Genomic DNA, 13,376 nt, shown 5'->3' with positions numbered 1-13,376 from the left:
GAAAATGACCTAGTAAGCATATTTTGGAAACGCACCTCACCTGATGATATGGTCTGTCTAGTCTGGTGAAAATCAGCCCAAAAAAAATTTAGATTAAAAACTCATAAAGATTGATGACAAGCTGTTAACAAGCTGTTAATCAACAATTGCATTATTATTAATTCCAAGCAAAAATCAAGTTCATGTGTCTGGTGTGAATGTGCATGCACAGAGCACAGACATTGGAGTATCCCATGTGAATGAGTTCTGTGTGAATAGTACAGATGTGATTAAAAGTTATTTTCACTGCTTTTTCTGCGTTTGTCATTTCTATTGTGCTGCTGGAGGTTTACTTTTCTTCGGTTTGAAAAAAATAAAAGTGAAATACTGATAAACACTGAGAAATATATAATGGTCATGCTTTTGTTGTGATAGAACTACATATAGAAATTGTTAATCTGTTGAAGCAATAATTTTACGGCTCATCTGTACTGTTAATAAACTGCTTCTTTATTATGCTTTAGATTGCATTTGTGCTCCATTGTTCTTTTCATTATGAAAGCGTTGTTTCCAGGTGAGAGTGGTCAATTGAGTTATTGATCTGATTGTCTGGTGGCGGTGCTGCCTTTTCAAGACTTTCAGCAATTGTATTTGTAGAGAAAGTTCGATTAGTTTAAGTCATTATGGAGTTGCATTGCACACAGAAACATAAATCACTCCAAGAATGGAATTGAAAAACTGAAAAGGAGGGAGCATGAGGATTCAAGTGCCCTATAAAAGTGGTGAGCTTTAATTAAGTTACTTACATTTTCCCAAGTTACCGACCTCGCTAATGTTTTATGCTTACAGTATAACTCTACATATATTCATCACAGATACACAGTGACGCTCACAACTAAAGTACACACTTGTACCATTAGAATTAACATTTTGAATCACAAAATGTATTAATCAAAATGAAAATACAACTCAATAAACGAACATGAACATGTTATATGTTTACATCAGTAACATTCAAAATGGCTTGTAAAACTTCCAAGTGTATAGTTTTGTGCTCCAAAATGTCACAATCTAATTCCTTTTTTGAGACACATGCAATTAATACATTCATTTAACAGATGTACCTGTCATACCCTTCTTAATGTTTCTCTCAGGTCGCAGTAAAATGATATAACATTTGGGCAAAAAAATGCACAGCAACAGTCCAAAACTGGATGCTAAAATAGCGAAAATCTCCACAGCCACAGTGTACTTCCCAGGAGAGCTGACATAGGCTGGAATGAAGGAGAGCCACACAGCCAAGAAGATCAGCATGCTGAAGGTGATGAGCTTTGCCTCATTGAAAGTATCAGGTAGCTTGCGTCCAAGGAATGCTAGCATGAGGCAAAGGGACGCCAGGAGGCCAATGTAGCCCAGGACCAGGTAAAAGCCAGGAGGCCATGGTTCCTTACACTCCACAACAATCTAATCGTGTGAAATATTCATAAAATAAATGTTACCGACAAAATATTAATACATAAAAATAATTAAAATAATCAGTGCAGCCTGTAATGAATAAAATGAATGTGTCTCATATAAGTTAAATTGACCATTTTCTCTTAACATAACAAATGACTGATTAATTAATCAGGTATCTTTGACATTGCAATGTTTTTCTTTCTTTTTTTCTTTTCTTTTTCTACTAGCTAACTAGCTGGGTCACATTTATGTCACAATAACTTTTCTTTTATAGACAATGTACAAATATGTACAACTACATATAACTCATTATTATTATTTTCTTTGTTAAAAAAAAAATTCACAAAAAGTTTCAATAATCACGTTAATTGTAATGCAACCCCAATACTGCCTTCAATAAAAAACATGTGACGTTTCAATGCTAAAAGTCCTGATAACAGATATCCAAAATCTGAGTGACTCTTACTTTTCCAGTTGAGGCTTGATAAGTTGGGTTTCTGAATGGAAAGGGGGGTGCACCAAAAAGCCAGCCAGCACAGAAACAAACCTGGAGATAAATGAACACCAATTGATTATTCCAAACCTGCAAACTACATTATTTACATGCATAAACAAGTCAACACTTCTTTACTGTAAATTAATGGTGTAAAATCCAGATGTTGCCCACCCTCCCACCTGAGGAGCTGTTGTACAGAGGATCAGTGCCCTCTGCTGGGAGGGACCAAACAGCTTCAGAGCCCTGGAGCCAGGTAACTTTGCCCGGAAGGCCAAGATAACCACAATGGTCTTCACAAGAAGGCAGGACAGACAGAGGACAAAACTGACCCCAAATGCCACTTGGCGTAGTCTACATGTCCACACCGATGGTTGACCAATGAATACCAGGGAACATAGGAAACACAGCTTGAGTGATATGAGAAGCAAGAAACTTATTTCTGAGTTGTTGGCCCTCACAATGGGTGTGGAGCGGAAACGGTGAAAGACAGAAGTTATAATGGCAGTCAGGGTGAAACCCAGAAGTGTGAGTGTTACCAGGATGATGCCCATGGTTTCAAAGAAAGACAGGAATTCATCCGACCCTGCTATACACTCCACCTTGTATTTGTCTGACCAGTAGTACTCAGGACATTTTATGCATTCAGAAGAACCTTTGAGGAGAGATGCAGTAAAAGGACACAGAATAAATGGCACTTTACTTCATGTACATAAGATAAAACCTGCACAACATGCTTGAGCACTTCACTACTTTCCTGCTTCATGATATTTCCAATGAACTACTTACAGGAACCGTAGTCTATGAAATATGAAACCAGTATAGACTACCTGTTTGGTTGCTGATCTCTCCATCAGCACAAGGCAGGCAGTCAAAGCAGCAGTGGGGCTCTCCTGGCCGCCTGGCTTGCCTGGTGCCAGGAGGGCATGGAGCACTGCACTGGGACACAGGTACCTAGAGAATGATGACCGAAAAGGGTAATATTAGGCATCAAGCTAAGTATACTAAAATGTGATTAAAAAAAACAAAAAAAACCTTATCTCATTGTCACCTGACAGAAGCATTTAAATGGGGATGCATCTAACACACCTGTGATTGGCCTCCTGTCCACATAATATTACTCTGCATCAGCTGCAGCTGTTGCCCCAATGGAGCTGAACCATCATAGCTTCCCACTTTGACAAACCTAAATACAGATGAAATTATTTTCGTTGATTGTTGATCACAAAGAGCTTTTACTTTTATACAATAAACTGGATATGATTTTCTCGCATCATACCACTTTCCCATTTTGGAATCACCGCTTAAATAATTATAATAACATTGAATAAGGGGGGACATTTTGCTCTTATATAAACAGATCTTGTAATGTATTGTATTAGGTAACATAATTCTACCTAATATCACCCTTGGTGTCCCTTTGCCAGTTAATGACATCATAGAGGGGGACAGGCTCTCCATTGGAGTCAAAATATATCTTCTCTTCAAACTGATTGCTGAAATTTACTATCCTCAGATGCTCCAACAACTATATAAAATTAGAGAGAAATACAGATAAAATGATTAAAAAATTCAATGACAATATATTGGTTAACATATTTTGAAATTCTTTAACCCACCTGTCTAGAATGAAAGGATTTGTTCTCACACTTTCCATTTTTGTGTCCTTCAGAATCACATTCTAATACATTGTGAAGAGCATGAGCTATGGCATACACAGCTTTATAAACATTGTAGGATATGCGAACTTGAGACACGTCAGTGTAGGTGCTATCAGTGTGTCTCAGATCTTCTGAACCAGTGCATGCTGGCTTTCTGACGGCATCTTTATAGTTTCCATCAACTGACTCATTAAAAGTACTTGTTTTACCACCAGGGAACATAACTGACGATCCAAAATTTGTTTGAGATTCAGGTTTAGAACTGTGACTGGGGGCTGTGGAATTTCCACTGGATCTTTCTCCCTCAAACTCCAGGCTACAGCCAAACAGCTCTTCCCAGAACATGTTGACGAATTCCATTCCTGGCTTGGGTGATGGGCGGACTTCCAAGAGGAACTCTTTCAAACCAGGGATCTGGATGCCAGGGAAGGAGAAGCCCAGCGTACCCTCTAACAGATGATGGAAGTGTGGTGAGGTCAGCAGGCGAGCAGTCACCCAAGCTTCACTGGCTATCCACTGGATGCCTGTAACATTCCTCTGAGCCAGCTGTAGTTGAAGACAATCACCAAGAGCAATAGATGAATGTAACATAACATATATTTATCTATCTCACATTATTAACGTTTTTAACATCTTGGACATATACTGTTCATACATTACCATATGTCTATGGCTAAGACTGTTATAACATAGAGCTCACCTCTGTGAACAGTCCCAGCAGTTGTCCCTCTGTTGCAAACACTACCACTACCTGTGCTCTTAGACTCTGCAACCTGTCCGTCATTTCTTGTATCTCTGACACCGTGGGTGATATTGGGATAGTGAGCTGGAAAGCCAGGCACCCACCTTGTTCTTTCAGCTCTTTAGAAAAAGCTTGGATACCATAGTGACTGTAGACATCCTGAAAGAGAGAGTGTAAATCTGTTGAACAAATACATATACAAGTCAAAATAGAAACAATGCAAGTGTTCACCTCACCGGGGTCCCTACTGTGGCCACCCAGCGCCAGCCTAAGTGGGTGACAAGCTGAACAAGACCTCCAACTTGAAAGAGGTCACTTGGCACAGTCCGCAGGAAAGAGGGGAATAGATGCTTGTCAGTGAGACAGGCACATGTGGCGAAGTAACTCACCTAAGGAGATAAAGCTTTCAAAATGTATCCTAAAATGTGTGATTAGAGCTTTTCAAGGAAACATTGATTTGTGATTTATTAGAAAAAAACAAGTGTTGATTGATGGAGGAATTAATTAACAAACATAACCACCAGTAATATTTGAGATTATTTTTTGTGCACGAGAATAATGTGTTTCTTTGCCATTTTATAAAAACACACATTTCTGGGTTTGCATATGCACTATTTTATTTTAACCTGCACACAATTCTGCTTTTCTGGTGCTTTCTTACTAGTGGGATCCCGAAGGGGCCAACAGTGTGAGCAACAGCTGTGGTAGGGGAAGAAGATGCGAGACCAATCACAGCAGGGACAGGAGAACCGGACAGGCATGAGCGTACATTTTTAGATTGCATATCTGCTTCCATACGCTCATCTGTTACATTTGCTGTCTCTTTTTCTCTTCTAGTACCCCCAACTTCTGCCACATTTAATCTTTCTTCACTACGTTTCATTTTTACAATCTCGCCCTTCACAGCCATGGAGTGACTAACTAAAGAGAGAACAGCTTTCAGGCTGGTGTGGACATGGTCACAGCTGTCCATGATCCAGTAGCCAAGTTTAACCCCAGGTAACAGTTTTGAATTACGATTGATTTCCTCCATTGCAAACACCATGGTCATCATCCAACGGAAAGCTCTGAGGTCGAAACTGGAGAAAATGAAATAGTCAGAAGAAATGTTATATTGGCTGATCATGAGACTTTTTATGGTCATCAAATGTCATTAAATCAGAATCTGTAGATACTGTAGGGACCATACAACATTGAAAATTAGCGATTCAATTCCTTCAATGAATGAGAAAGAAAGACAGATAGAGTATGTGTGTGTCTTCACCCTCACCCACTGCAAATTGGTTGCTGCGGTTTAGTGTGGTAGCTGTGATGTGGCTCAGGAGCCAAGTAATGCAAAGGAAACAGCCCACCAATTACCACATCCCCGTCCGAATGCAGAGCCAGAGCATCACTCTCTCCCATATTCACACACTGAGGTAAACTTGAACTAATGTTAGCAGCCTTTGATCCATTTTTTACTACTACTATCAGTCTCTCAATGGCATTCTCCACTTCCACCAGACCTTCCAAGTTTAGTTCTTTACTTTCTTCCATAGCCTGAGGAACATCACAGAACGCTGGGAAAAAAAGGCTCAGCAAGACCCAAAGCAGAGCATAGGGATAAGCCCCACATAGAGTTAAATGCAGTGTCCATATTGACCCCATGAAGACTGTAGGTACTTTGGAGAAGATGATTCTCCAACTGTCTCTAAAGGGTGATGAACCAGCTTGCTCACTTGCTTAATTTGGGAGGTCATATGACTCATAAATGGATAGACCAATCAGATTTAAAAACAAAGACAGGCAGAGAGAGAGAGAGAGAGAGAGAGAGAGAGAGAGAGAGAGAGAGAGAGAGAGAGAGAGACACCTTTCACTAATACATAACATTGAATAAGTGTGCACACCAAGACCAAGCAATATGGAATGTTTGATGTGTGGTCACACCAGTGTGAATTGGTTTAACTATATAACTGTCTTGTCAGTCTCCTTAATATTGACACATTCACTAAACCTGTCAGACCCTGCCTTGCCCTGCATTCACCACTAGAGCTCTCTGTTGCTGCCATTTATTCCATCTAAATTGCTCAATAAAGGTCATAGAGGGCAGAGACAACAGTTTAGGGCAACATTTCACCTGCAAAGATAGCAAACTTTAATTCAAGCATACGCCGTTGAACCTACATGAAATGTTGTATTTTGAATAACTGCCATATCCTCATTACAGATGCTAGAGTGTGTGAGATAAGATATAACCAATAAATGAAAAAGGTGCAGCCTTTCCAAAGCAAAATTTTTTTGCTTTCACAAATCTATCAACAGCCAGTGAATAGTGAAAAGTGTAACATAAAACCTGCACTTGAGATCTTTTCAGCAAACTTGTATTCAAGTCTGTGCACTAATCCCTCTGTGATTTTCAAATGGTTTGGCTGCACTTGGGTAGGCCTTCTGGTCGGTGATGATGACTATGGACTCCATGTTACCCGATCCTTTCTGTCTAACATGGTTCAGTCTGGTTCAGGTTGTTTGCTTTGGCATATGCTCTTCATGACTTGCAGCAGTTTGTTCCAGTGAGAGGACCTTTCAGTGGCAAGAGTGCAAAGAGGGAAAGTACACATTTTGGGTGGTGAGAATTGAAGAGTAGTAGAGGTATGGTATGTATTGGTTTGTGTGAGTGGATTTCCTGTATACTTCGATTTGAAGGTTCCCGTCCTCTTCCATGTGTATGACACAGTCCAAAAAGGCCAAGCTGTTGTTCTTGATACTCCTGATGGAAGCATGCCTATGTTCCCTCAGCCTTATGTTCCCTCAGCCCTATGTTCCCTCAGCCCTATGTTCCCACAGCCCTATGTTCCCTCAGCCCTATGTTCCCTCATTTCTAAGATTTTTTCAAAATTAGGCCCTATGTTCCCTCATTTCTTAGATTAGATAACCCTAACCCTAACCCTAACCCTTATTAGAAATGAGGGAACATAGGGCTGAAGGAACAAAGGGCCTATTTTTGAAAAAAATCTTAGAAATGAGGGAACATAGGGCTGAGGGAACATAGGGCCTAATTTTTAAAAATATCTTAGAAATGAGGGAACATAGGGCTGTGGGACCATTGGGCTGAGGGAACATAGGGCTGACCCCGGTGAACTGCGATGTCTTTTCCTGAAGATCTGGCTCTCCTGTGTTGCTTTGCAGTAATCAGGGCATCAAAAAAGGATCCAAATCCAAAATGGTCTTGTAATGTTTTGTATTGATATAAATGTCAAACAGTAAAGAGGGATAGGTGTAGTAAGAAGAGTAAAATGTGCAACCTAAAATATTTGAGAAATATGATCTTGATCAAATAAATTCTGATGTCTATATTATTCATGATCATTCAATGATTCATACTGAAGGTTCCTTATATGCTATTTGCAAGTTTATCATAATTGAAGACAACTCTCTTGAGGTGTCAAACATTGAGATCGTTCATTAATAATTATATCAGGGGCTGTTGACAAGCCCTTGTAATGTTTAGACACTACTGTCTTCATTCTCCATCCAAATTAAGTGAGATGAAATGTATTTCATCTCACTTAATTTAAACATGAAATGTATTTCAGGCCCTGCCTCGATGGGTGGATGCAAGTCAACAAGAGGGGGTGGCATAGCAGTCTTTTAAAGCAGGTCTGAGCTCAGAAGAAAGCTATACAGAGGAACAATCATGTGGGCTGTTTTTCACATCTCTATGCTCTTGTGCCACTACATTGCTCCTACTTTATCTTCCTCTATTTCTTCTTCCTGCCAATTACAGGGACAGTTTAAACTAAATGGGATGCATAAGGCAGGAGATGTTGTCCTTGGTGGACTGTTTCCGGTCCAATTCATGTCTGCTTTTTCTGAGCTGTTGTTTATCTCCAAGCCAGAAGATCCTACCTGCCACGGGTGAGTGTGTAAGGGTACAACAGAAGGTAGAGACCAGAAAAACTTAAATAACTGCAAAATAATAGCTCTGTTTCTTTTTTATTTTAAAACCTGGACATTTACTACACACGTCTTTGCATCATTTTAAATTAACTATACTTACAACTGTGACTATAAAATCCTTTAAAAAGTAGCAACAAATGCCTAGTTGAAAATTCTTCAATCAGTGCTGTATATATTTAAAATGAGACAGCTTTGTGTGTTTGCAGTTTTAAATTCATTTGCTTAAATATGTTTTTGCTTTGTGCTACTTTTATGTTAGTTTTAATTTAGCAGGATTTAGATATGCTCAGACTATGGTCTTTGCTATTGATGAAATCAACAAGAACTCCAACCTGCTGCCCAATGTGACTCTGGGATACAGCCTTTATGATACCTGCATCAAAATACCAGTTGGGTTCCGTGCAGGACTGGCATTAGTGAGTGGGAAAGATGAACAATTTATAATGAATGACACCTGTACTGGGAACCCTGCAGTTGTGGGGATTGTGGGTGATCCTACAACTACAGGTTCAATTGCCATCTCCAGTGTTTTAGGTTTGTACAGAGTGCCTATGGTAAGTTTTCCATCTGGAACAATTTAAGAATTGGAATTTCAGCAGCATTTAAAAGTCATAGGTTTATGTAAACGTGTTGCCTTGTTATTTTTTTCCATACTACAACCAAATTAGAGGATTCAGAGTCAGTGTCTTTTACAGGTGAGTTACTTTGCCACATGTTCCTGCCTGAGTGACCGTAAGCGCTTTCCATCCTTCTTCAGAACAATTCCAAGTGATGATTTCCAGGTAATCTCCAAGACTAAAATGCATGGAGTCACATAAAATCAATGATGGGCAATGACTTCACAATAGATGAAATATATAAATATAAAATGAGATATAATAGATTTTCCTGTAAAGCACATTCAAACCTGTGCACAAATCCCTATGTTTTCTGTTGAAATAGGTTCGTGCTATAATTCAGATTTTAAAACACTTCGGCTGGACCTGGGCAGGCCTGTTGGTCAGTGATGATGACTATGGACACAATGTTGCACGGTCCTTCCAGACTGACCTGGTTCAGTCTGGTGCAGGCTGTCTGGCCTACTTAGAGGTTTTGCCCTGGGGAAACCAACCAAGTGAATTTAAAAGGATTCTTGATGTCATGAAGAAATCCACAGCTCGTGTGGTCATTGTGTTTGCATATAATAGCTACCTCCTTCACTTCATGGAAGAGGTTGAGTTTCTCTTATCTTTATTCATCCATAATTTAATAAAATGTATATAGTGTAAGGATAATGACTTCATCTTTTTAAATGAAACGTATCAGCTTTTCGGTTCGAGTGCCACTGGTCACAATATCCATATACATTAGCCATAAGTAATTGAGTTATCCAGCACTCCTTTTTACCAAGCAGGCGTAGTTTAATAGAAGGCCTCCATGAAATTGGGGGGAAAAAAATCCCATTGGAGTATTTGCGATAATATGATAAAGTAACGAAAATGCTCAAACTGTTTCTACACACAGTAGAAAACAGCAAACAAACACTTGTTGCATGGCTTGGTTAGGTCCTGTGAAATGTACAGGTATACCAAGTGACAAGATTTCTGTGATTATTTGCACTCTTTCCTTGCATTTGATTCATTTATTTTAGAAGGCGTGGTTATACATTGAATACTCTGTACCAGCCAAAAAACTACTGAATGGACAATAATAACGGTGGCTAACTTGGCTAAACTGTTGTCAGAAATAGGACTGTGACAGACTTCTGTGATGTGACAATTGTTCATAACACATTTTGTGCTACAAACTAGCAAAATAGGCTTATTATAAACTATATTATTGGAACTGATTTATACAATTACTGTTTTACAATCCACAGGTAGTAAAGCAGAATGTGACAGGCCTACAGTGGATGGCCAGTGAAGGCTGGACAACAGCTTCTTTGCTTCACACTCCCCACCTCATGCCGTACCTGGCTGGCACACTTGGCATCGCCATCCGTCGAGGTGACATACCAGGACTCAGGGACTTTCTGTTTAGAGTACGTCCTGACAGTGACCACAATATAGTAAGGATTTATTCTTACAATCCTATCAAAGTGTACTCAGTTGTGACTGTTTATGCAAACACATAGTTTTGTTTTTATATATTTCAGGTGAAGACATTTTGGGAACACGCATTTCAGTGTAGATTTGCACCACCTCCAGCAGGTTGGGTGGATGCTGGGGGAGCGCTGTGCACTGGGCAGGAAGATCTAGGAAACTTGGAAAATGAAATCTTCGATGTTTCCACCCTCAGACCAGAGTATAATGTGTACAAGGCTGTGTATGCTCTGGCCTATGCCCTCCATGACTTGCAGCAGTGTGTTCCAGGGAGAGGACCTTTCATTGGGAACAGCTGTGCTAATTACGAAAGACTGGAGCCATGGCAGGTGTGGTAAATATTTACAATACTTTTGTGAACCTGAATTCTAAATCATGCCATGAGCTGCCATGTAAATAAGGTTTCCTATGATACAATATTGGCAGAAATAACTATTACATCACTATCCTGGCTGAAGACATTTTGTAAATGATCCAATGATGAATACATGTCCAAATTCTGTCTGTGACCGTTAAAAAAATTTATTTGAGTGATTTGATTTTATTGAATGTTACATATTCATTTGCTTTGACCCATTTGATCAGTGGAATATTGTGTGCACATCATTTCAATGCATTTCTCAAATGACCACCAGTAAATAAAAATTGGTAAACATGTTTATGAAGATGGAACTCCACATTTCAGTTGTGAGCTTCTACTGCAGTCAGAGGACGATGAAGTGAAAATATATCCAGTATCAAGCATGTTGGGAAGTAAGCACTTTGCCGCTTTGTGCAGATGTCCTGCATATTATCAAGTGCTGTGCATGGCAAAGTCTATGTGTATATTATGTCACGAACACAAACACAATTTTAAATTAATGAATAAATCTTGTTCATTTAGCTCATGTATTACTTGGAAAAGGTCAATTTCACAACATCATTTGGGGACCAAGTGTCATTTGATGAAAATGGCAATGCTTTGCCAATCTATGATGTCATGAATTGGCTGTGGCTCCCAGATGGAAGCACAAAGCTTCAGGCTGTGGGGGAAGTCAAGAAATCAGCATCGGGAAGTGAGGAGCTCACACTGGATGAAGACAAAATCTTGTGGAACTTTGAATTGAAACAGGTGACTGCAGCTTAGGGTGCAGCAAAGGGTTATTGTTTAATAGTATGAAATGAATAACAGCAATAAATGTTGCTGTCCCTTTAGTCACCAAGGTCAGTGTGCAGTGAGAGCTGCCCTCCAGGTACCCGCATGGCCAGAAAGAAGGGGCAGCCTGTGTGCTGTTTTGACTGCATCCCTTGTTCTGAGGGAAAGATCAGCAATGCCAGTGGTTGGTGGTCAATTTCATAATGTAGTTTCAATGATGTAATATTGTATTTCAGCATCTTTTCTCTTTTTGTTAGACTCCACAGAATGCATTACTTGTCCAGAGTACTTCTGGTCCAACTCCCGTCAGGACAGCTGTGTCCCTAAGAGAATAGAGTTCCTCTCCTACCACGAGCCCTTGGGTATCTGTTTGACAGCTGCATCTTTACTGGGCACATTCATCTGTGCTATTGTAGTGATGATCTTCATCCATCAGCACAGCACACCCATGGTACGGGCCAACAACTCAGAACTGAGTTTCCTGCTCTTGCTGTCACTCGAACTTTGCTTCCTGTGTTCACTGCTGTTTATTGGCCATCCAAAACGATGGACATGCCAGCTGAGACATGCAGCATTTGGGATCAGCTTTGTGCTTTGTGTCTCATGTATCCTGGTGAAAACTATGGTGGTGCTGGCTGTGTTCAAGGCCTCCAAGCCAGGAGGTGGCGCCACTCTGAAGTGGTTTGGTGCTGTGCAACAGAGAGGAACAGTTATTTTTCTTACTTCCATCCAGGCAGTGATCTGCACTGTCTGGCTTGTCTCTTACCCACCAGCTCCTCGTAAAAACACTAAATATTACAATTACAAAATAGTTTATGAGTGTGTAATTGGGTCTACAGTTGGTTTTGCAGTGTTACTGGGCTATATTGGCTTACTGGCTGTTCTTAGCTTCCTGTTGGCATTTCTTGCGAGAAATCTTCCAGACAACTTCAATGAAGCCAAGCTCATCACTTTCAGCATGCTGATCTTCTGTGCTGTGTGGGTGGCCTTTGTCCCTGCTTATGTCAACTCCCCAGGCAAATATGCAGATGCAGTTGAGGTATTTGCAATCCTGGCATCTAGTTTTGGCCTCTTGGTGGCGCTGTTTGGACCTAAGTGTTATATTATCCTATGGAGGCCTGAGAGAAACACAAAGAAAGCAATCCTGGGTCGTGGCACCACCAAGACATAAATGTAATGTTGTGTCTTCTGTTTTTCAAATTGAAGTACTTTGGTTGCATGATTGAATGAAGGAATCACAGTTTGTATAGAATGGTTAATGAAAAACAAAATGCGTTTTACACTCATAATTGTGCTGCCAAGTCATTATCTGATCTCGCTTCTAAACTGCTTTTGATTAAGTATCTAAACAATTTACTCGATTATTATTATTTTTAAAGGAGGTTCTACCATATATTTTGTCTGGCCTGTTATTGATTAAAGAGAGCATGTTTGCTGAAAGCATTGCAAAGTAAAAGTGTCAGTTTGTCTTTAGTTCAGGCAGAGTGTGTATTTACCTAATTGTGAGATTGGTAAAGATCTGATTGATTAAAGCAGAAATTCAACAAATCTAAAAAGTTGAGAGAAACTTTTTGTGTGACAACGATGGTGTCAACCTGATCCTGACCAATACTAGCTGCTAGCTAGTTGGGATATATTTAAAAAGCTTTAAGTAAAGATTGTTATTAACTTATGATTCCCATGTACTTATTACATTTACATTACATTACCAGCATTTGGCAGACGCTTTTATCCAAAGCGACTTACATTGCATTACACTACCACCCTTCGCAGAGGGGGGAGCAATTGAGGGTTCGGTGCCTTGCTCAGGGGCACCTCGGCAGGGACTCCAACCGGCGACCCTCCGATACCCAAGCAGAAGCTCTACCCACTGAGCTACTCCCCCCCACCC

The 13,376-nt window shown here is 40.0% G+C and overlaps 2 protein-coding genes across 2 annotated transcripts; one reads left to right on the top strand and one right to left on the bottom strand.

Annotated features, from left to right (window-relative positions):
* Nucleotides 1-1,086: 1,086 nt before the first annotated feature.
* olfcu1 (olfactory receptor C family, u1) lies at nt 1,087-5,387 on the bottom strand. The gene is made up of 12 exons (XM_076146465.1): nt 5,252-5,387; nt 4,995-5,149; nt 4,570-4,722; nt 4,292-4,492; nt 3,861-4,038; nt 3,550-3,737; nt 3,328-3,458; nt 3,020-3,116; nt 2,761-2,884; nt 2,113-2,585; nt 1,904-1,984; nt 1,087-1,443 (listed from the first exon to the last, which is right to left on the bottom strand). The coding sequence occupies exons 1-12, from the start codon at nt 5,385-5,387 to the stop codon at nt 1,087-1,089; spliced, it is 2,274 nt and encodes a 757-aa protein (XP_076002580.1).
* A 2,619-nt stretch (nt 5,388-8,006) lies between these two features.
* Nucleotides 8,007-12,656, top strand: LOC142995293 (extracellular calcium-sensing receptor-like). The gene is made up of 9 exons (XM_076146288.1): nt 8,007-8,227; nt 8,529-8,823; nt 8,965-9,051; nt 9,212-9,481; nt 10,128-10,316; nt 10,404-10,679; nt 11,234-11,461; nt 11,546-11,669; nt 11,743-12,656. Exons 1-9 carry the CDS (start codon nt 8,007-8,009, stop codon nt 12,654-12,656), a joined length of 2,604 nt encoding a protein of 867 aa, XP_076002403.1.
* Nucleotides 12,657-13,376: the final 720 nt, after the last annotated feature.

This window comes from Genypterus blacodes, unplaced genomic scaffold (genome assembly GCF_046128005.1).
Source record: "Genypterus blacodes isolate CSIRO-AG114 ecotype Tasmania unplaced genomic scaffold, CSIRO-AGI_Gbla_v1 ptg000032l_1, whole genome shotgun sequence".
Taxonomy (NCBI): Eukaryota; Metazoa; Chordata; class Actinopteri; order Ophidiiformes; family Ophidiidae; genus Genypterus; species Genypterus blacodes.
Note: the sequence above shows the minus strand (reverse complement) of the source record. Positions and strands in the feature narration are given on the sequence as shown.

Bases quoted from the DNA above. Each gene is read 5' to 3' on its own strand.
- olfcu1 (XM_076146465.1), bottom strand. From the start codon at position 5,387: ATGATGACCATGGTGTTTGCAATGGAGGAAATCAATCGTAATTCAAAA. The intron at 3,738-3,860 runs GTCACAGTTCTA...TCAGAAAGCCAG, and splicing joins TGGAAATTCCACAGCCCCCA to CATGCACTGGTTCAGAAGAT. The intron at 1,444-1,903 runs GTAAGAGTCACT...TCACACGATTAG, and splicing joins ATCAAGCCTCAACTGGAAAA to ATTGTTGTGGAGTGTAAGGA.
- LOC142995293 (XM_076146288.1), top strand. From the start codon at position 8,007: ATGTGGGCTGTTTTTCACATCTCTATGCTCTTGTGCCACTACATTGCT. The intron at 9,052-9,211 runs GTAATCTCCAAG...CTGTTGAAATAG, and splicing joins TTCCAAGTGATGATTTCCAG to GTTCGTGCTATAATTCAGAT. The intron at 10,317-10,403 runs GTAAGGATTTAT...TATATATTTCAG, and splicing joins CTGACAGTGACCACAATATA to GTGAAGACATTTTGGGAACA.